General features: G+C 40.3%; 4 protein-coding genes across 7 annotated transcripts in view; 1 reads left to right on the top strand and 3 right to left on the bottom strand.

The window, feature by feature from the left end:
- Positions 1–772: 772 nt before the first annotated feature.
- On the bottom strand, positions 773–1,796 carry rbp7a (retinol binding protein 7a, cellular). Its single transcript, XM_073470918.1, has 4 exons — positions 1,724–1,796; positions 1,195–1,373; positions 932–1,033; positions 773–832 (listed from the first exon to the last, which is right to left on the bottom strand). The coding sequence occupies exons 1-4, from the start codon at positions 1,794–1,796 to the stop codon at positions 773–775; spliced, it is 414 nt and encodes a 137-aa protein (XP_073327019.1).
- Positions 1,797–3,543: 1,747 nt separating this feature from the next.
- nmnat1 (nicotinamide nucleotide adenylyltransferase 1) lies at positions 3,544–7,728 on the bottom strand. Of its 4 annotated transcripts, none has more exons than XM_073470915.1 (5): positions 7,656–7,728; positions 7,162–7,301; positions 6,421–6,604; positions 5,017–5,141; positions 3,544–4,532 (listed from the first exon to the last, which is right to left on the bottom strand). In XM_073470915.1, exons 2-5 carry the CDS (start codon positions 7,274–7,276, stop codon positions 4,132–4,134), a joined length of 825 nt encoding a protein of 274 aa, XP_073327016.1. In that variant the 5' UTR covers positions 7,277–7,301; positions 7,656–7,728; the 3' UTR covers positions 3,544–4,131. The 4 variants fall into 4 exon arrangements, with proteins under 4 accessions (XP_073327016.1, XP_073327017.1, XP_073327018.1 ...); XM_073470916.1 differs by lacking the exon at positions 7,656–7,728 and adding an exon at positions 7,467–7,655; XM_073470917.1 differs by lacking the exon at positions 7,656–7,728 and having other exon boundaries at positions 3,544–4,529; positions 7,162–7,440.
- A 46-nt stretch (positions 7,729–7,774) lies between these two features.
- Positions 7,775–12,378, top strand: lzic (leucine zipper and CTNNBIP1 domain containing). Its single transcript, XM_073471116.1, has 7 exons — positions 7,775–7,983; positions 8,269–8,394; positions 9,040–9,175; positions 9,281–9,379; positions 9,505–9,600; positions 9,856–9,937; positions 10,024–12,378. Exons 2-7 carry the CDS (start codon positions 8,294–8,296, stop codon positions 10,077–10,079), a joined length of 570 nt encoding a protein of 189 aa, XP_073327217.1. The 5' UTR covers positions 7,775–7,983; positions 8,269–8,293; the 3' UTR covers positions 10,080–12,378.
- Positions 12,379–16,196: 3,818 nt separating this feature from the next.
- The window catches only part of clstn1 (calsyntenin 1), a 37,880-nt gene continuing 31,812 nt past the window's right edge, over positions 16,197–22,264 (bottom strand). Inside the window, exons 12-17 of the mRNA XM_073470567.1 lie at positions 21,490–21,734; positions 20,421–20,591; positions 19,990–20,135; positions 19,713–19,848; positions 18,656–18,840; positions 16,197–16,511 (exon numbers count right to left, since the gene is read on the bottom strand). Of these exons, the coding sequence (XP_073326668.1) occupies positions 16,317–16,511; positions 18,656–18,840; positions 19,713–19,848; positions 19,990–20,135; positions 20,421–20,591; positions 21,490–21,734 (1,078 nt within the window). The 3' untranslated portion in view covers positions 16,197–16,316. The remainder of the gene's footprint in view (positions 16,512–18,655; positions 18,841–19,712; positions 19,849–19,989; positions 20,136–20,420; positions 20,592–21,489; positions 21,735–22,264) is intronic.

The following is a 22,264-nucleotide window of genomic DNA, read 5'->3' as shown; positions in this document are numbered from 1 at the left end:
GGGCACAAGGTCAATACAGACAGGTTTTATTGTACGCTTCAGTTGAGGGATGTTCCTGCCATCTAAGGCAATATAGATGTCAGATTAGCTACATTACACAGTAACATTGTATTATATCTGAGATTATTATGTCGCACCGCTTCCTCATCATCACCTTGGGAATGAATGATGACACAGATTAATAAGTGAGCATACAATCAGACAAATAAGAGATAGAATGACACAAAGGAAGATGAAATAACAAATTATGCCGCTTCAGATTTCTTTCAAAACCAATTTTATTGTACAAAATTCACATAAAACTGAATTCCAAGCATCCTACACCTCACATCCTGTCGTCCGGATGTATAAATGTATCTACATGAATGAGGCATTTTATTATTTTAACAAATAGCCACATGTCAGATGGACAGCACAAGCAGTACAACAAAAATGTGTCCAAGCAAACATTAGAGATTTGTAGGAAACAAAAAGTCTGCACCAAACCAGCCAGCTGAAAGGAGCCCAAAAAAAAAAGGCTAGATTTTGTCTGAGGCCGAGCACCATCAAGCTCCAAAACAGTGTAGACCAGTATCTGACAAAAGTAATGCACTCATGCCATCTAGTGGTGTTAATCCAAACCCTGACAGGAAAGACTTTCGAAGTCGCATTACAGGGAAATGCCACAAACACTTAGTGTGGTTTCGTTCGTCAGGGTTTAGAGCGGTCGATCTATCACATGGTGTCTTTATTCACAGAGTAACTTCTCCACAAAAACTATTTTCATTCCTCTTCACTCGTTCACTTTCTTCTTAAAAACCTGTTTGCAGATTTCTCCTTCACAGTACAGCTCCTGAGGGGTAGTAAGTCACAAACATATTTATTTAACATGTTCAATAAAATGTCATTTTAAAAGTACAATCGTGTAGATGAAGGACAGTTAATTAATTACCAGATGTAGCTTGTCTTCTTCAATCCAGTGAACCCAGCCTCGGTTCTTCTTCTCTCCCTTCTGTTCACACACCAGGTTATTCCCCTCCCTTGTCACCAGTGACTGCACAGATGGCAAATAATTGGAGACCGTGGGAAATACAACACAGAACAGTTTTAGCGGCCTGAACAAAAGGTAAAACATCATGATCTACAAAACTTGTTCTATTAAGCTTATCATCCCTTTAAACAAACAATACCCTGCCGTCAAACATTCATCTTCACCTTGAGATGTCTGTTGTCCAGTCCCTTGGTGAACTCCTCAAACTCCTGACCCACTCTGAAGGAGATGGTGTAGTTTCGGAAGGTGCTGAGAGTTTTGATGATGAGCTGGTCCCCCTGCTGCTCGATCACCTTCTTCAGCTTCAGCTTCAGAGCGATCTTTCGCAAGCAAGGGCTGACACCTGGAAACGGGGCTCAGGATTAGCACCAGCCAGCAGCCAAATACTGGTAAAATATGCAAGTGGCTGGTAGATTTGCCTCACTCAGCAGCCAAAGAAAACAATAATAATCTGGTAAGATTTGAACATTCACCAGACATTTGACTGGTGGACAAAAAAGTCGACAAAATCACAGAAAAATGCTTCTTTTCCTCCAATGTGGCACTGACTCTTTCACTCTTTCAACACTGTATCTTGTTACATTTGAATGCATTCCAGAACACAGTTAAAATCAGAGCAATATAATGCAGACATCCCCAATCATTCAGCAGAGATTAACGTCTGAGAACATCAAAACATGTGTAAAGACTCACCCAGTGCGATCATGTAGCCGTCAAGGTTGACATTGCTGATCATTTCCCATGTACCACAGAGGCTGGCTGGCATTTTGGCGTCCTTTTTTTCCCCCTTTCTTCTGAGAAATGTGTGCGTGTGTGAAAAGCATGCGATGATCAAACTGCTGGGCTGATGAGGAGTTGAGGAAAGTGGCTGCTGTTATGTGAGAAATCAGGAGGTATAAAGGTGGGTGTGCCTTTCCTTCATTCGCTGTCACCTGAGGACCTGTGAGGAGGTGCTCTGATCAGTGCCGCCGCGCAGAAGGGAAGCCAGACGGGTCGGACTGGTCTTGCAGTTTACAGACTAATAAATAAACCCTTCAAAAATGTTCCTCTGGTGTTGCACATTAATTGCACGTGCATGCTTTTTAAGCTAGGGTTAATTAATTTGCTAGATTTGCATAAACAGTGTGAATATATAGTAACTCAAATGCTTTCTGTTTTAAACTTTATCCTTAAGAAATGAAGGTGATTTCCAAAATAGCTATCTTCATCCTGCCAAGGAAGTTGGTTTTTCAGCTAAAGGATAAAGGGACAGTTCCAGGATTTTTGTCTGACTTGCTTTAACATTGTGAGATAGGGTTTTTTTTCCCCCTGACATTTTTGTTAAAACATGGATAATACATGGACCCTGATGAAAAAAACAGCCGTATTTAGGTGGCTGGTATCTATAGTTAAGTACAACTTGATGCGGATAAAGGGGAACTATTGGCCTTGGCGGAGGTATGCGCTCTACTGAGTGCAATTCTAGTTAATTGAGGTTGACAATATCTGTTAAAGAAACGTCCTATTTTTCATGCAACTGCGGAATAAACCTCAAAGCAAACTGGAATCAAACGCCTGCTGTTTTGATGAGGATGACCTATGTTAAAATGACACACCTCTCTGTGGAGGAAACATAATAATGACATTGTTGGTTACACTGGCATGTAGCGTGGAGGGAATCTGACGCAGCTCCAGTTTGAAAGAAAACAAGACTGATGAAGCGCGTCTAAAGACTGAAGTAGTTTGAGTCCTCGTGACATCATCTGCACAGCCAGCAGGTCAACAGCTGCAGAAAAACCTTGTGGGGGCTGTTTTTTCCACCCATGACCGTACATGAACTGCGTCATGGGCATCTGAGGCAGACATTAAATGAATGTTTCATAACGTGAGTATGACTTTGTGATGTAACAAACATCCTTAACCCAATTACTTCTCAGTGAGCCTTTAAGGTTTGGATGACATCAGCTTACTCCAACATTAAATTATAAAAGATAAGTTCACCCCCAAAATGAGAATTGTATCTGCTCGGTACAATGCCAATGGAAAGTTTGGGGAAGTTTTATAGTCCACTAAACAATTAAACCTTCCTTATCTACTTCAGTTGTTATGGTAAATGCTGTAACGCTGTTTTGCTGTGAGGCTCCAGAAATGTTTTGTGGACTTTGAAACTTCACCCAACTTTCCATCAGTTTGGTGAGTGGATAATGACTGAATTACCATTTTTGGGTGAACTCATCCATTAAAGTCAATGATTGGGCACCAACTCTGATACTAATGTGATGTAATGTAATCAGTTATACTGTCATTTTAACACACAGCTTTCACAATGAGTTTTTAGTTATCTGCAATTTGTTATTTCAGCCCTTATCTTCTGTCAGGGGTGATTACCGTAAAGATAAGAGGAAACACCCCAGACAAACAGCATTTTAATCAAATGAGAAAGGTGATGATTTGGCACATCCTTAACTGAAGATGTCAGGAGTTTCTTTTCCATGAGACAATAGCTTCCTCACAGCAATGAAACGCTCTCAACGTGGAAAACAAAGAGGTTTGTTTATTTTGTTTCAAGTGAATACAAATCACACCTTCACTATCAAATCTGCACCACTAAGTAAACATGTTTATAAGCATATTGCCAGCGGGAGTGTGTGGAAGCTATAGGTACAAAATATGTGATGAGTTGAGAGGAGCTTACTAAAGCAAGTGGGGTAAAATAGTGGTAAAGCTCAGAAAAACAATTTGTTCCTGATAATATTTCAAGCAACACCACACACACTGTATGCTGGCTATTTCACACAAAACCATAAAAATCCCTAGTTGCCAGATTTATTTCATCTAGACGACCTCCAGGCCGGTTGAACTGCTGCTCGGTTATTTTGTTTCCGACTATGGTATGTTCCCCACACACACTTAGTGAAACTGTCTCTAAAATCACTTCAATTAGAAAAGCCTATGCAGGTTTATCTTCTGAAAAACACCCACCCATAATTAAAAAGACTATTCTGTAAAGTAGGCACCGGTGGAAGCTTAAATAAATGGTCTACTTTGTTTTAAATTCACAGTAAACCCACAGCACTTGGTGTCAACAGCTTCTGTTTTTGCAGCTGCAGCAGCAACGTCCCTCAGCTCGAGGAAGCGCCCGTGTATCTCTGAAGGGGCGCCAACACCACGTCTGCATTTTTCTGCTCGCTCTCAGCACTGTAGAGGTTGTGCTCTTGTATGTAATGAACCACGCTCTCCGGCAGCAGGTACCTGACGCTCCGACCTCGCCGCAGCGCCCGCCGCACGTGAGTGGCTGAGATCTCATTGGTCACCCATTCGCGGACCACGTGGATGTTCTTGCGATACTGCCACAGCATGTCTGACTGGTGGATGAACTTGTGGGGGTCGTTGCCGCTGCGGGTGATGCAAACCAAACCAAAGCGGCCCACGATCTCAGTAATGTCTTCCTGCTTCCACATATTGGGGATCCCAAAGGACTCCAGCACATCGGCCCCACATAGCAACATCAGCCGAGGGACTTCTGGACATGAAGAGAGAAGAGTTTATCATGACACATCCTACCTGTACCTTGTGTTTTGTCTTAATAAAGTAACAAAGTGCTTTAAAGGGGCAACGAAAAAGAACAAACAATAAAAGACAGATGCGATATTAAGAGAAGATGAAGAGAAATCCACACTTTTAACTTCACCAGTGTGAAGAATGTTGGAGGATACTTGGCCGCTACGTTCACGATTCTTGTCACTGTTACATTGAGGCTTACATAATGCTGTCTGACACCTGTTTTTAATGTAAGTGGTGTGATGGGGTGTCACACACCACACCGTCACACCACACCTTCGAACCATTGTCTCCTGTTCTGAGTCAAGCTGAATACAGTAAATGATGAATACAGTGAGCAGGATGAGACTTGCTGCCTGTCTGAGATCAGGGATTGGAAGAGGGAGGAGTTGATTGAGAGAAGAATACTTAAGTTACACAGTTGTGCGTATTCGTTAATGACCCACCTCTCCTTTTGTTGTGAGATGAACCCTCAAAATAATTATCTTCTATACGTCTCTTTTTTGTGTACTTGACCGTGTCGACATCATCGTTGTTCTGCTCTGCTGCAAGAAGGTCCTCATAATGATGCCTAAATGGATATAGACAATGTTATTAGAGCAACAAAAGACCTGATTTCTTTTACATATAACCCCAGTGCACACAGCTTCCCATACAGGAAACATTAGTCATAGTGGCAAAATATCAGTCAGTATCCAGCCAACACACTTCTTCACACTTTGACTTTAACTTTCTTTGTGATTATGTTTTGCACTAAATGTGTCACATATTTTCCGCTGGAAAATTTATTTACTCTTTGTGCCTTTATACCTTAAGGTTAGCTTAATATTTTCCTTTGTTTTTCTATTAGTTTTCTATAGATTGCCTTGTGACTTAGTTAAGAACGATTTCTTTAAGCCTAAATTCCACATGTAATACCTTTCTTCCTCAGAAGTTTACAGATTCAGATTGATATTGATTAAAACAATTAAAATCCACAATTCTAACAGGTTTTCTCTACTTCAACCAGCACATGTAAAAAAAAAACCTGCCATGCGTCTTTGCCAGCAATACTCTCAGTCCGTTGGTCTGAATAGTTCCTTTTTTAAACCATGAAACTGTCTTTCCACATTGTGACTGGAAACCGTCAACTTTTCTTTAGCTCTGGCATTTGTTTTTAGTGACAGAAGATATTAATAAAAACTGTTTCAAAAATTATCAAGTGACAGGAAAATAGCAAAGAAAGACTTTTCTGGAAGACACGGACATGCTCATTTACTGCCATAATAGGCAGTAATGTTACATATCAAGCCTGAAATTTTTAATACATGTGTGATAATGGATTTAAAGCAAGATTATTCCATTTATATTGCTGTAAAATACAAATGTTCTACTCCAGAGTAATAGAAAGCTACAAGAGTGACGTATACGGAGTGAAGTGACACCCTGTGTGACACTTTATGATCCTGAGTATAACTGCGAGGGTATTAATGCACCGTATGTGTGAACAGCACAGTTGACATGACACAAGAGTTTTGCTAGCATCTGTAGGACACAATCATTTGTCAAATCTTAAACTGCTGGAGGGGCTGCTTGTAAATCATTACTTCAACAGTCATTACTTCTTTCTGCAGTTATGTCAAGAGAGTTGACGAATGGGTGGCCTGAGGTGTAGTCACTAGGGAAGAATTAGAGGAAAACAGAAAACAGCGAGCAAGGAAAATCTGATACAGAACTGACAGGTAGTCTCTTCGAGTCCTTGGCAGATTTCCATAAACCTGTTATATCAACTGAAGACAAAACACACTACTGGCCTTGGCTGTAGCAAGCACAGGCACGGCCACTCACAACAAATGAGAATTGTAACTAACCGAACAACTTTTGCTGTCTCCAGCCACTCTGGCTGGAAGCTCTCCCAGGAATCTACTGTGATCCAGTCTGAGTACTCTGTGGCCAATCTGGCCATCTCCAGACGGTGGACGGCCTCAATCAATCCCTTCTTCTTGTAGGCATCACCCACCGGAGAGATGATGCCTCTCACCACCCTGTACTGGCCTTAGAATAACACATTTATGTTTCAGTAATAATAATCTGATACTGTGCGTAATGAGTGCTTTTACTTTTAAAGTACATGTTGCTGCTAATAATGAGCCTGTTTACAGATTTACAGGTAGCTGCTGAATCTTTCTATTTCTATTTCTTTAAGTACGTGCATGGCTAGATACTAGAGCTAAATTAAAGACACGTTTTGGTAATTTAGGTGAACCAACCACTTTAAAGCAACATTATGTAACTTTTTCACCTTAAATTAACAGCTTCAGAATGTAACTTCAGTGAGAGGGTAGGATCACAGCGTTAGATACATGTTTACTTCAACATACACGTTTTCAACACATCACATTGTTATAATGTATCGAGTTGTGTTTGTAGTTGGCACCTACATTATGTCTGACTGACTGTTACAGACCTGGGATTTGTATTCATGACAGTGGTTTTGCACTCAGAAACTAGTGGGGGCGCCAAATCGCACAAAATGACAATTCCTACATAATGTTGCTTTAAAAACAATAAGAAACATCACTGCAACGGGTCTAATTCCAGTTTCACGCCACCTGTTTCCTCCAGATGATCTCGAGCCAGTTCAAACATCCTCAGGTGCATGTTGGTGATGGGGTTGAAGGACCCGCAGGACAGAAGGACCACTTTGGTTTTGTTGTGATCCTCCATGCCTCATACTGGGGCTGTGTTAGCGCTACAGCAGCAAATACGGAGAGGAAAACAAAGACTGCAGTTAGTAGCTGTGGCTAACATGTCAGAAAAAAACCTCTTTGACACTGAGGGGAAGCTGTGTCCGCTATACCAGAGCGAATGACCATGTTCAGAGTTACTAATCGAAAGTAAAGTTGTGTTAGCTTACTCCAACGTTAGCGCCACCATTGCATCATAAACAGCAGCTAACGGTAGCTTTCACTGTAACCAGGTAACGCGAGTTTGCCACCGAAATTATCGTACAGGTTGTTCACACACACACAAAACATGTTCACGTTAGGCAACAAATGAGGCGTTTTTCCAAAGAGGAGAGTAATGTAAATATTCATAGTACTACCAGGAGAAACAGCGACAGTCAGGTGCTCTGGAATGAGGCGCCGGCTTCCGGTACTGACGCGATAAGATGAAGGAATCTGATTGGACAGGATCGACCAGGAAACAGACAGCCGCACCCGCAGTCCCGAGCTACGTTCACAATCACAAATACCCAAATCCGTAAACGCCTCGAGAAACACTGAAGACTTTGTAACCATATTTACAAGTGGTTATTTTTCGGCGAATCACAATTTAACGACTTAGTTGATTCTCATGTGCATTCGTCAAGCTTGTGTTAATATTTCAATTATCGGACGACTGATTTAAAACTGTTTACAAAGTGAGACCGGGTGAGATGTTTTCTTTTAGCATACAAGCTAGCTAGCTAACTAAACAACTTTCAGTCATATAACACTGTGAGCCTCCAGTAAATAGATTAATCCACTGTTTGTCAATCAACTTGGTGTCTCGCTAACTGTTGAACACTGTTACAGTGTTGTTGTAATGCTAGCTCCAACAACGCCATCCCATTCTACGTTGTCTAAATAGCATGCTAGGTTGACGTTTGTTATTCGTGGCATACAACATACTGCTGCATGTTTCTCATTGTGTATTCTGTGTTGTGTCCTTCATAGGTTGAATATACGACTTGAACTAAGGATGGCTTCTCGCGGGAAATCAGAGACTGGAAAATTGAGGCAAAACATGGAAGAGCAGCTTGACAGACTGATGCAGCAGCTTCAGGATCTGGAGGAATGCAGGTGCAGTGTAGATACATTCATTAAATCCATGTGATGTCGAGGCTCTTTACCAAATGAGCAAACATGACTGCTTAAGCTTAATGACCTGGCCTAATGATCTAGTCTATGTCAGTTAATATTTCTATTAGGGGTCGACTGATATGGCTTTTTCAGGGCCAATACCGATTATTAGAAATCAAGGAGACTGAAAAGGGATATTTGGGACCGATATTCATTTGCAGTAAAAATTAAACTCTTATAAAATAAAGTACAATTCACCCAAGTACAATTTTGAGGTACTTTACTTCAGTGGTTAAATTTTCTGCTACTTTATACTCCCTCTCCACTACATTTATTTGATCAATTTAGTGTCTAGTTACTTTGCAGATTCGCATTATGTTAGTGTTTATAGGCTATTAGTTGTGACGTGTGATCAATCAGATATTAATGTGGGCGGAACAATGTGTGAGCAGATGCCGCATCGGAGCCACAGTAGCACATTTAGTTAGTTTATTTTATCAGTAATCTGACAGAAAAATCACAGATGACGATAATAAGAAAATGCTGAATATTGGCCCTGGTAATCGGCCAGGACAGATAACCGGTCTACCCCTAATTTCTATATATTTTCCTGGCAGGTTCTCATCCTTTATTTGTTTATTCCAGAGAAGAGCTGGATGAGGAGGAGTACGAGGAGACAAAAAAGGAAACCTTGGAACAGTTGAGTGAATTCAATGACTCCCTGAACAAGATCATGACGGGAGACATGACACTTGTAGATGAACTCAGTGGAATGCAGCTGGTACGAACAATCATTGGATGGATAATGCAATTTGTGTAAATTAATCCAGTATGAGCAATGGTTTTCAAAACATTACTTAAATTCCAATATGTGTGTCTTCTTCAGGCGATCCAGGCTGCCATCAGCCAAGCATTCAAGACCCCAGAGGTGATCCGACTTTTTGCCAGGAAGCAGCCAGGACAGCTGAGAACCAGACTGGCAGAGGTTTGCACTACACAGACAGTTGTAGAGTGTATATTTGATGCAGCTGCTTAGTCACTCCATAGTGTTGGTATCTGTGTGTTGCTTGGCCTGAAAATTATCCAACTAGTGTGCGACATTCTGCGCAGATGGACCGAGATGTCATGGTGGGGAAACTGTCACGGGATGTGTACACGCAGCAGAAAATGGAAATCCTCACAGCCTTGAGAAAACTTGGAGAGAAGGTGAGGAACGCTCACTGCAGAGATGTGATGTTCTTTTTCTCCACAGATTCATGGATGATTCAGAGGCTTGTGCTCATGAATCCACATCGTCTGACTTATTTTAGTCATGTAGCTGTCACTAGGCTGACAGACCAGATGCTACAGCAGGCCTAAATCTCACTTCAGAAGGAGCTGTAACATTTCAAACGCATTATAATTGTCTGATCAAAGCTTGAATTAACAATGCACTATCTTTGTTTCTGGCTGGTCTGACAGCTCACTTCGGAGGATGAGACTTTCCTCACTGAAAATGCTACAGCAACTCTGAGCCAGTTTGAAAAAGTGACTGCAAACTTAGGTGAGAATAAAGTTTCAGTGAAATGTTTAATCATACAAGTTAACATATAAACATTTGTATTTATCTTGCTTTGCCTTCTCTTTCAGGCTCCGAAGACAAAATTCTGGCGTTAGCTAGCTCTGGCGTGAAAACCAAGGCATAGTGATTCTGCAAAATGCTGATTTTATCTCCGTCTTTGTGCCAATTGATTGTTGATTTTGTAAATAATCAACGCACTTATAGGTGCTGCTGTAGATGCTTACACTTTTTAACAGTATTGTTTTATACCTGGCAACTTTTGTAAATGTGTTTTATGTGTCCAGTTTGGTGTAAAGTTGTATTAATAGGTACGAGCATGTGATTTGTTAAATATGAAGATATGTACATGAATGTGAAGGATAGTCAGGGCAGTTCAAGAGAAATATTCTGTTGTGATTTTGTTGGATTGCCGTATCTATCCGTCTTAAAACCTGATTATTCATCATGAATGTTTTTAAAATGTTGTTTTCCTGTACGAATGCTGCAAACATTAGAGCTGTAACTTTTACTTTAACCAAAGTGTTTACAGGAATTTGGACAAAATAACAGATCTACCACCCGAAAAAGAACTTTTAAGTGACTAAATTACACTACAATTTGTATAGAGAATGCATGCATTAGTGTTGTTAGGATACTGGAATTTCTTTCTCTGATACAATACCTTGAAAATATGGATATTTGATACCACGCGGAAACATTTCTGTAGTTAACATTAAATCTCAGTTTTCCCTCTTTAGATCAGATCTTTAATGTGTGTCAACTTGCTGTCCGAGAGAAGAGAGAGCTAGAAAGTGCAGCTGGTAACTGTGTATCGATGTTGCAGTAAATGACTATTGAAACTGTTTTGAAAAATGACAACACTTGCACACGTTATATGCAGTATGCATAGATCATACACCGATCTGCCAAAACATTAAAAGAACCAACAGGGGAAATGAAAAACATTGATCATCTCGTGACAATGCAATGCCTCCATTAGGGGTGTCACAATATCGCGACATTCACGATAATCGTGATATTAAAAATTTAAATACTATGTTAATGTTAGTTCACTTTTTTACAAGTTATGGTTACAGACTCTCCACTTCCCTTTACTTGTATTTTGAGGGTAATTTATCTGCTAAAAAAAGAGACAAAAGACAGCAAACAAAGTTAAAGATAAACTTGTAGATATCACAATAATATAATTATTGTGAATTTTTTTGGCCACACTTATCGTGTAATTAAAATCTGATATTGTGACAGCCCGAGCCTCTTTACAGGCTTACAGCTTCCATTGAACATCATGTCATCATTTTTTTGGAGCCTTTATTAATTTTTTTTTATAGATATTTTAATATTGTTAATTGAAAGTGAGGAAAATATCTAAAATGTAGTTACTTAGGGTGTGTTTTGAACAACAGTTGGCCACATCATATTAGAAAATCGGCCATATGTGTTGGCACTGACATGCCTCTTCATATTGTGGCTGATAAGTGCATGTACTATGCAACATGCTGTAAGCTGAACATATCTGACAATTACTTCTTTCAGTGTGGGTTTTCAAAGCAGCCTAAATCATCGGTATGTCAGCCACGAAGGGTTTATAGCTGTTGAATTACACAAATTAACTGATAACACAGGCAAAATATGATATTGAGAAAGAGTGACAGCAGGAACAAGTCACAGCTGACAGAAAGAGAAATGTGTCAGAATACTGAACACAACCAACAGCTTCTACTTCATATTCAAATCTGTATAAAAAAAATGTACGCTTTATTAGCTACAGCTCATATTTATAAGCTGACTGCATTTACCCAGTGTAAATCTAGCATTAAGATGCATAACGAGGTGAAACGAGCACCAATCTGCACTGAAAAAATATGATCAGACGAGTCTTCGACCGGTTTGCCAACAATGTGATTAGAAATCCACTGCATGGATTAGATGCCATCTGGTAAACATTGCGGAGGGTCTTGTGATGGTTTCTGCAGCCGTCTCCTGAGAGCGATTCAGTTTGATTAACAGTAGAGCACGAGGTCACTCTACAGTGCCAGATGCAGCCTGAGCTGCTGTTCATGACGTCCTCGCTGCAGAGCCTGCTTTGTACTGGAAGGCAGAATGTAAAATATGTTTTTCATCCTCTTTAACACTAACAGAACTAGAGCAACAATGTGAAAATGGAGAGTTTAAGTAAGTTCAGCGAACAATTGAGAGCACGTTTTTTTCATTATTTTGTCCACCCACTACATATTCATTAATTATCAAGCATTTCAAACTGCATGCAGGTTTAAATTTTCAGTAATCAAGATCAATATTGCAGCACATTTCATCTTCAAGTCTGACTAGTTAAAACTTGTGTCATTAATCATATTTGTACTCAGCTTTAAAACCACGTTTCTTTCGATTGTGATTGAAAAAATAAATCAATGGTGTTTCTTTTATTTATTCGTCTGATTTGTTTTACCTTTTTTTAAACCTGACATTTAGCTTTCCTTTTGGGCTTTAAGATGATTTTATTTTCACCACCAGAGGGAACTAATGCTCAAGAATAAACCCCTTTCAGTAGCACTACCCAGGGCGTGTTCCTCAGACTCTGCGTCTGCTCAGGACATTTATTTTACCTCTAAAAACCACAAGGATGTATCTTCATTTATGCTGGTGTCAAGATGTAGAAGTAAAGGCATTTACAATCAAATTAAACAAGATCTGAGATAAGGGGCCTTTGCAGATTATTCCATGTATAAGGTGCATCCGAGGTGAAAAATCGATTATTTACACTTGATTTACACTACAAAATGTTGGTAATTGATGGCTGGGAATGAGACTCAACAGGCAACTATCTCTCTGGTGTGTTTACAAACAGCTCAGACAAATCCTACTGACTCTACATTTTAATAGTTTAATAGTCTTTGATTTGTATTAATATGATTTGAGGGTTCAGCTAGCTTTTGCACAGAAATGGTGGGTAGAAATGTCTTTCAGAGGGTTACGTTTTCCTTTGTATACTTATCTGAGTACTTTCTTATTTTTACTTCTTCTTTTACCAGTCTTTTTTGACACAAGTATCTGTACGTCTACTTGAGTAAAAAAAAGTGTTTACTTTTGCCACCACCTCTGGATATACACTGAAAGCATCGGTATTATGCTAATGTCAAGTGAAGAAAAACAAGAACAGACAGAAGTTATACCCCATCTCATCATCCTTTATTTTGTTACGAGCAAGCATCAACTTCACTACAATTTGCCTTTTCAATTGGTAGAAAAGTGAGAGCAGCTCCAACAAGAACAAAGGAAGCATTCAACCGTTCTGAAAACATTGTCACCTTCGATTTTGAGCAAATTTTCAAAATAAAACAAAAAACAAAACGAAAAAAAAAAAACCCAAAAAAATATCCGGACGTGTGAAACATGACAATCTGAGAATCAGTAGTGTATCACGTCTCCTTTCTCGCTCCATTTTCACAAAACCCACATGGAACGTACACAAAGTTGTGGTTCATGCAAAGTAAATTCCCCTTACATCTTAGTGTTATTACAGTATGGCTGCGTTTCAGTTTGTTAGGCAGTGACATTCAATTCAACCAACTTACACTTCGCTCAGGGGCTGATCAGAAAGCGTTAAACCCAGAAAACTGGAGATGGTGGAGTCACTGTGGAGACCAGACTCAAGAGTCAGTGTGCACATATCAGTGACCCATGGTACTGTACTTTTAAATCGTAGATGAAATGTGGACATCAAGTGTTTGACATAATGAAACCGAGAGGCTTCGAACTGCTTCTTGTGAATTTCATGCTGCCCTCAAAATCATTTCTCAACAACTCAGGCGATAGGACACAGTTCAAAATTACCTTCCACTATACACAAATAGGTGAATTAACAGTATACCCATGTATGCTGCCAAAGCAATTTCATAATGTACTGTACATCTTTTTAAAGGTGGATTCCGTCAATGATTTAGTACAATATCTATAGAAGATACAATATGGATCTACTTCCTCTACACATCAACATGGACACATGACATCTATGTAAAACGTTTTCTCACTTTTAATAAAACTAGCGGTGGACTATTTATACAACAAACTGAAAGAAAATAGAATCCCCCAGCGGTGTAAGAAATCTAGCGTTAATTAAACAAATACAAATAAAAAACAAACAATTGCCACAAATAAAAAGAGCACGGATGAGTGTTTTTGTTAGACCTGCTAAACTGCGCTATGATCGGAAAAAGGCACTCCCATCTCAGCCGGCTCAGACCTGGCTCCCTTTTTTAAAAAGTCCAAGTCATCATAGAGGGGAGACTCTCACTACATTTCCACCACAGACCTCTTAAAAAATCATAAATTAAACGAACCTAAGAGACACAACTGTGCGACTCAAACCCTCGAAAGTAGCCTGGAAACTGTCTCCATAAAGAGCCTTGAATGTGTTGTTTGAATTTTGGCCTCTGAAAATCGACTCGCATGCAAAAACTCCAACATTCCTAATCCTGAAACATTCTGTTCAAGCCCCCAAAATCTGATCTGCTTTCGTTAATGCAGGTTTGGGAAATGTTACCCGAAAACATGAGATAGAGAAAACACTACATAGTTAAGTGTGAAGGTACATTTTGTGTCTGGTTTTTGTGAAAGATATATACAACAGCGATGGACAACAGTGTCTGAGAGAAGATAAGAGGTTGGACACATTTTCCCAATCAATTGTATAAGCTTTATACTAACACCAGAAGGAAAATAAGTTTACCAAATGTAAACAAATATCTTACTCTACAGTATAGTTCCATGTACAATAAAATCTAGTGATCTACTGCAAAAAAATATTTCATTTTTAAGATTCAAACAAGAAGAAGATTCATTTTCAAAGTGTTTTCTTATGGTAAACTATGCAGTCTACAATAAAGACGGTGCTTATTTCGCAATAGGAAACCAGTTTAAAAATGCATCTAAAATATGCTTTATCATTTCAGGTTAAATAGCCGTGCCACTGTAAATAAACTTGCAACAAAGCAATCCTGAAAAAGTACTTTCATTTCACTTCCCTCCCCCAAAACAATGCCGGAAACTGCACTATTCAACCAGGCCTCGCTAAAGCTCTGTCTGTCATAAATCTGCTCTCACAGTAGTCTGAAGGGTTGATTCCTTCCTACCTCTGTCAGCACAGCAGGACCGTGATACGGACGAAAGGCTTTTAAAGCTGCTGAGGAAATCTCTCGACTTGTCCAAACACACTGGCAGAAATGTTAGTACCCATATTTCCAGATCGACAGCACTACAGTACCTGCTGGCCTGGTGTTTGTACCGTTCCACTCGAATTTGTACATTAGCGTTTCTCTGAGTATGATTACCCTGAACAAAAAGAAAATCCCCTCTGTACAACAGTGAGATCTATTGGGAATGAAATACACTGACGCCTGGAGTAGAGCGTTGCCACCTGTGCAAGCAAAGCAAAGCATGTATGAAGCTGAAACCATCGACCAGTCCTGTCTACGAGAAAGCAACAGAAATGATTTTCTTCTTTGCGAAAAAAAAAGAAAGAAGACAAAATGGACACCATTTTGTTGTGGAAACCTCCGCGTAACAGTCCTGGGTTTCTCTTTGTGAAGCAGACATTTTTGTACAAGCATGATGGAACAGCTTTTTGCTGAGATTTTAGCGACATGCTACAGCCTCTGTGACACAAATATTCTACATTACATACTGCGTCGTTTTTAGATATTGGACCCCATTGAGTAGGCCTTCACTAACACATTGACTAATTACATGGTTTCTTTATATTTACAAAATCTTTAAAAAGCAATTTATTTCTCTACACATATGACTTCTCAAATATCCTCATGCACTAAAAGAAGGAGAAAAAAAAAGAAAATGCGGTCTACTTGTTAAAAGCGTTGTTTCGTTTCACTGTGGACTACAAGTCAAGAGAACTCAAGTCAAAGCTATACGTGTTTAGCGGCAAACAAATCTAAAAGCGTTACGCAAAGAAGAATATACATTAGGGGAAACAAAATTCTCCATTTGAAAGCCTTACGTCTGAGAGAAAACAGAAAGTGCAGGGTTGGCTTCCTCACACAATTCAAAACAAAATGTAGGCCAAGTTTTCCTGGGAATTAAAATAAATAAAAAAATAAACAGTAAAAATCAGCAATCCGGTGATGACTACACTACACTGAGTACCACCACTAAGATAACGACAGGAAAACCTTGACCATATATACGCTGAAGGGAATTTTTCTTTTTTGTATTTTTTTCTTTTTTACATCATGGCTCCTTGGACATGAAACTGAAGGGGTGGGAGTGTGTGGAACAGTGAGTGTGAGTCGGTGATGTGTGTGCGTGAGCTTGTGTTGTTATGCCTGTGTTTCTGTGTGTGTGTTGTGTTCTAGTAGGTGAGGGTGGAGTCGTCCCACTCCAGCTGCTGCTGTCTGCTGGCCCCCTGCTGGTCCTCCGGCTCGCCGCCCTCCTCGTCTTCGCTGCTCTCTGACTCAGCACTCGTGATGTCATCTTCCTCCTCTCCGTCCTCGCTCTCCTCCTCCTCTTCCTCCTCTTCCTCGCTGCTGTGCTGGTCCTCGTAAGTCTGCGTTAAGAGACAGAGGGGGAGGGTTGTTTGTGAAGAGCCACTTTCTCAACTGCTCCTGCATGTGTTAGAGCTTCATCAGTTTTTAAACAGATACTGACTGACTTTGTCTTCAGTAACACGGACATCTCAACATCCTGCTTCAATTGTGTCTTGGACACAGAGCTCCACTTGTGTTTAAGGTCTTTTGAAAATAAAACACGACATGCAGGATAAGTTTTTGACATTTTTTCTGACAGCGTGAAGAACGTTTTGAGCCATCAAACACGTGTGTGTGTCTTGACTTTCACTGGTCAGAAACACACCTTTTTCTCCCAGTGCAATCATGTTGTGGCGATGTGATCTTATTATGTTAATTATTCTCCTAATCTCTGTTGTCAAGGGCTGCAACATCCCTGGTGAACTTTGTCCATGTCATTCCCGACCCTCTCTCTCCACATTTCTTGTCATCTCTCTACTATGAGCTGTCTAATAAAGGCTCAAATGTCCTAAATATAACAAAGAAAACATTCTTGGTCTCACTGAATGCAAAACTATGGAACATAATCCACTGCTTAGATTAGTATATGTGATTTTTCATCATTTTGCCTTTAAGGCAAATCAAATCAAGTTTATTTATATTGCAGGTTTAAAAACAACCAGAGTTGACCAAATAGTGCCAATTGGTTAATAGCAAAAAGGCACAAATTGTGGTTCAACAGAGGAATAGAAACAATAGTGCAATAAAATAATGCAACCCAATTTTAAAAATATGTGCAGAAAACAAAATAAAGCTTGTAAGAACAGTTGATTAAAATGTAATGCTATAAATACTAAAACTAATAAGATCATCAAAGGCTTTAGAAAACATGCAAGTCTTGAGTTTTTCCGCAAAAGTATCTAATTGAAAGCGGAAGGCTAAACTTTCACTGCAAAGGCACAATCTCCCTTATTCACTAGCCTTATCGTGGATCAGAAAATATCTCTATTAATACTGTGCCACTGGTTTAAACTGTATAGGCCAGCCTAATTGGTAGGACCTCAGCCCAATGTAATTTGAACTTCAATACTGGAAAATCATGTAACATGATGACAGTGAAGTACACACATCTCACTCATTTTAACCACCCCGACTGGTTTGTGATGCTGAAGGACAAAAGAAACAAAAGGTCGAAACACTGAATTCGGCTCTTGTGGATGCTCACTGAACGCTCTTTGTATTTCACTTCTTATTATTTACTGTGGTTGAACAACATTCCCCACACCAGAATTTAATTTGGACCAGTCGATGTGATGCTCTTTTCTGCTGCAAAGCATGATGTGATTTAGGCAGACAGTTTAAACACTGCAGCAGCAGGATTTCAGCAATTCTTTACATCAAAAGATGGTAGTTAACAAAGTCACTTAACACCTTTAAAATCTGCTTTTTAGTGACCTTCAGTGGTCTAACCTCTCACCTTGCTGCGGTCGTGTACAGGTCACTTCAGGACACTGTTACATCGCTGTTGGGTGTGGTCACAGGTGCAACGGAGCACACTTCAAACCACACCTAACAGAGATAAAACAGACCTGAAACTTTGAACTAGAGAGGGAGGCAGAACACTGTCTTTCAACCTGGTGTTAAGTTACTCTTTAATTTAAGATGCTGGTTGCTGGGCTGTTGTGATCATCAGCTATGAGCAAAGTCAAAATGATAAATAAGTTGCAAGCCCACACAATAACATATATTTATAAGCCTGCCTACAAGCTGACTCATTAATTATAAAATGTCACTTTGGAGTTTTGGAAGACAAAAGGTGCAGCTTGTTGGCTGAAAAACAAAAACACCCTTTAAATCTGCACAAGACCACCTGGTTGCAAAAAAGTACTCTAAATATTGAAATATCAGTCTTTTATTCTAATTATGGAGGCAACATATCTCCCTAACATCTTCATCTACAACAAAGTCTCTCCTCTGTCCCCACAGGGCTGTCAATCATCAGCGCTCAGATAAAACTAGGCCACAGTCACATCACACAGTATTAGCAGGTGAAAATCTGTCAAAGCTGCAACTCGGCCACATTTTGTTGAGAAGTGAAATTCTGTTTGTCAGCTTTTCATCAGCTAATCATGAGAAAAAAAAAAATTTTTTTTTAATTTTGCCTCTCCCTCACGTGTGTTTTTACCTCCATGGGGTTGACAGTGATGGTGAGAGCTGAGTCATCCCAGTCCATCTCGTTCTCCTTGCCGCTCTCCTGGTCTCTCATGGTGCGCTGATGTGCAGCCCGGATGCGGAACACGCCCAGGATGATCATAAACACCAGGAAGCTGACACACACCACGATAACTATGGTGGCTGCACTGGGAACCACTGCCGGGAAGCAAACACACAAATTAATTAATAAACATAAAATGACAGATTAGATGTAAACTATGTTCAATTTGCACATTTGCCCAGTGGCACATAAAAACTGCTACAGCTTTATGTGGTGAGACACAGCCTCCGATGTCTGAGGGTGTTTCAAGGACTTTAGTCTCAAGGTGTGCCAGCGCTGATGTTAATGTCTTCTTCGTAAACTGCAGATGAATGCTTACAGCAGCTCTAGGTGTGTGTCTTTCTTTAAATAGCGTTGCCTGTCTCCCGCTAACCTGCTCTACTTTACCCCATATTAGCAGTGAAGGGCTTCTCTTGTGCGGTGGCAGGCTTAGCGAGCCTGACAGCATGGAGGATTACTGAAGCTGGGAAATAAAAGGTTGTGCACAGACCACCGCCTGTACAGATGTCACAGACAGCACTCAAGTGTAATCCCTAAACTTGAGCCATTAAAAAAAAAAAAAGGGCAAACAACCAGTGGTTCATATGTGGCCTAATTCTTGTTAATAGACTGTAATCATCCCAAGCATTGCTTGCAGTATTTTTTCGACAACAGCAACAACAATTAAGCAGATTACTAGTTTGATTATGATGTTTGATATTAATTTAAACGTATGAGTAAAATGCTGCAATTGGGGGAGGTTTCAGTAGGCGCTTATTCATCATGTGATTGATTGTAATGCATTCTTTGTTTTTGTGTCTTTAACATGATGAAAACGACTTACTATGATGATTATACAAGGCATCTTTCAGTAAAAGTATCTATGAGCTGCAGAGTCTTGTCTTTGCATAACGCAAAGGACAAAAGAAAAAAACATTCTCAACTGTTTTTTAAACACTTTCACATGATAGACCACATGTTGCCGTACCTGAGGCCTGGTGAGCGTTGACCAGGTTGTGTCCAGACAGATCCACAGAGGCATGATGCACGGGGTTAATGAAGTTGGGCTGCACCATTGCATTGTTGGCATGCTCCACAGGATTGGCTGTGTGGATTACATTCACCTAAAGAGAATGAAACCAGAAACACATATGTATACAGTCACAAAATTCTTCCCATTTTATACACACAAACGCTTCAGTAACTTTAGGGCCCTTTGTGAACTCCTTGTTGTAAAGGTGTCACGGTAAGGTGTTCAGTCATACCTCGACCTTGAAGTCGTTGCTGATGTAGCGACCGTTGAGTTCAGAGCAGACCAGTTTGAATTTCCTGTCAAAGAGAGCCTCTGTGTGCCAGTTCTTGTAACGGATAAGATGCAGGACCTGCTCGTAGTTGGCCATGGTGTTCACACCTGGAACATACAGAGGGGGGCTTGTGTCAAAATCTGATCAAAAATCAGTTGTGTTAAAAAAAATTCTCCATATTAGAGGAAAACAGAAATAATGTGGAACAAAATGTTTGTAAAAATTGATGGTTTTATGATGACTTGGAACTCCTAAAAAATCATTTTTAACCTAAGAGACACTGGATTTGTTAACTCTGACTTCAAATCACTCTGTTGTACATGTGCATCATCAAATGTCTCCAACCAGAAACCACTGCTATGTGCTAGTTTCGACATTTCTGTGGACCGTACCGCTGATGACGAGGCCCAGGTTGGAGGAGCTCATCTCCAGGCCGTGCTGCTGCAGCTGGGACATGTCCACCTCCAGACTCTCGTGCTCCCCATCCAGCTCGTCTCCCACCACAGTCACTTCACATGTGTCCAGGTTGTGCATGATCTCTTCTGACACCACTGTCTCTTGGACTGAATGAACAATGAACAGAAAGATTTAGAATGAAGAGATGTAGGGATCTCTTCTAGTTTAAGAGCTAATATTGGGCCTGTAATATAAAAGAATACAGCTGAGGAATTCATGTACAACTAAAGGTATTTTAATTAATTAATTATGTTAATTGACTATATTTTAATAACCCAGCTGAGGCAGCCTGTCTTCCATTTTGCTTATGAAACAAATTAATAATTTGTGCACACTCAGTTGCCCCTCCTGACCCTGTAGAAGCTCTTATTAAGTGATTCTTAGTCATCTGCTCTGACATCTCATTTGTTGATAGTGGAAGGTGGGGCAGGGTAATGCAGGTAATAGCAACAGATCTCTGAAAGCCCTTTTGTCCCATATGGCCGGCTGCTCACCACAGGACATCGAATCTTCCTGTATCTGTGTCAACCTCAGTGCTCGTCTATTGTATCTCGTCGTCTTAGCTCGTATACAAGCCTAACAGATGGCACGGCTGGACACTGACCCCTCCCATAAAGTAGTAAACAACTTATCTCTGTTCCCCCCCTCTCTCTGTCCAATCCCGTCGGCCTCCGGGCATAATCCTCACCATCAACAGCTACAGTACATCTACACAGCTATTAACTGTACATCACGGTGCCTGCAGATCCAGGCAGTGGCTAAGGTAATTTAACCAAGGCAACGGATGGGACGTTACTCTGTGTCACACTGCCTCAGGAAGCACAGGACTAAGATTACATATGTGGCAGTGTTAAAGGAGAAATTCAGTGTGTGTTACTCTTAGGATGAGCAGACTGTAAAGCGGACAACACAAATAATCCATTGAAAAATAGGTTAGCAATATCTACAAATTCCCTATGACATAATCTGGGGTTAACGTCGGGGTCATATGTGCATGTCTCTTACCCGTGGGGTCATCATCAGCTCCCTCTGCAGCTTCAGACTCGGTGTCTGCCTCGACCTCGCGGGTGATGGTGCTCACGATGCGGAGCTCGGGGAACAGCGTCACACCTTCCTGGCTCTCGAATTCGGCGGCACTGCGAGCAAAGTGGTCGATGCCGCTCAGGCTAATCTTAGGCTCCTCAGGCTGCAGCACCATCACATAACCTTCAGCATCAGGCACAGTAACACAGGACTCCTCGTTGAAGCATCTGGAAGGAGATTTAAGTTTGGTTTAAGTTTGGTCTTTTGATGCAGGTTCTTAATCTACTTTTAAATACATGAGGGGCACTTTGAATTCCACCTGCTTCCATAATTTAGAGGCAGGGTGATGGGAAAAGATGAAAAATCAAAGTGAAAAGATTCGAGCCACCTGGACTTCAACAATGTTATGAAAGGGAAAAGAAACGGGGGAATTAAGGGGTCGACACCCACATTTTTACTATTGTAGAAGATTACCACTAAGCATCTCTAAAACTAGTCTGTGAGGAAGGGCTGAGGAACAATTTTTGAAATTATATTCAGGAGTAATTTTGTGCAATTTGATGTGTTCCATTTCGTGTTCATTACAGAACAATTTTGGTTTCCAACAAGTATGAAAACAAGATAATTGAGATAAAAGGATTATTGTGCCACATTCCCTTTTGCAATGATGCTCTCGTTTTTGTCTCTTGTTATAAATCCAGTGCACCCCTTTCCTTTACAGCGGTGCACTTTTGCTCCCTCCCAAAAAAGCCCAAAC

The sequence above is a fragment of the Pagrus major genome, chromosome 7 (genome assembly GCF_040436345.1).
Source record: "Pagrus major chromosome 7, Pma_NU_1.0".
Lineage (NCBI taxonomy): Eukaryota > Metazoa > Chordata > Actinopteri > Spariformes > Sparidae > Pagrus > Pagrus major.
This window is presented reverse-complemented; position numbering and strand designations above follow the sequence as displayed.

Excerpts from the sequence above, each read along its gene's own strand:
- rbp7a (XM_073470918.1), bottom strand. The coding sequence starts at position 1,796 with ATGCCAGCCAGCCTCTGTGGTACATGGGAAATGATCAGCAATGTCAAC. Across the intron at positions 1,034-1,194 it reads TGGACAACAGACATCTCAAG|TCACTGGTGACAAGGGAGGG; the intron begins GTGAAGATGAAT and ends CCATCTGTGCAG. Across the intron at positions 833-931 it reads AAGAAGACAAGCTACATCTG|GAGCTGTACTGTGAAGGAGA; the intron begins GTAATTAATTAA and ends ACTACCCCTCAG.
- nmnat1 (XM_073470915.1), bottom strand. The coding sequence starts at position 7,276 with ATGGAGGATCACAACAAAACCAAAGTGGTCCTTCTGTCCTGCGGGTCC. Across the intron at positions 6,605-7,161 it reads AGATCATCTGGAGGAAACAG|GCCAGTACAGGGTGGTGAGA; the intron begins GTGGCGTGAAAC and ends TGTTATTCTAAG. Across the intron at positions 5,142-6,420 it reads GAGACAGCAAAAGTTGTTCG|GCATCATTATGAGGACCTTC; the intron begins GTTAGTTACAAT and ends ATATCCATTTAG.
- lzic (XM_073471116.1), top strand. The coding sequence starts at position 8,294 with ATGGCTTCTCGCGGGAAATCAGAGACTGGAAAATTGAGGCAAAACATG. Across the intron at positions 8,395-9,039 it reads CAGGATCTGGAGGAATGCAG|AGAAGAGCTGGATGAGGAGG; the intron begins GTGCAGTGTAGA and ends TGTTTATTCCAG. Across the intron at positions 9,938-10,023 it reads AAAAGTGACTGCAAACTTAG|GCTCCGAAGACAAAATTCTG; the intron begins GTGAGAATAAAG and ends CTTCTCTTTCAG.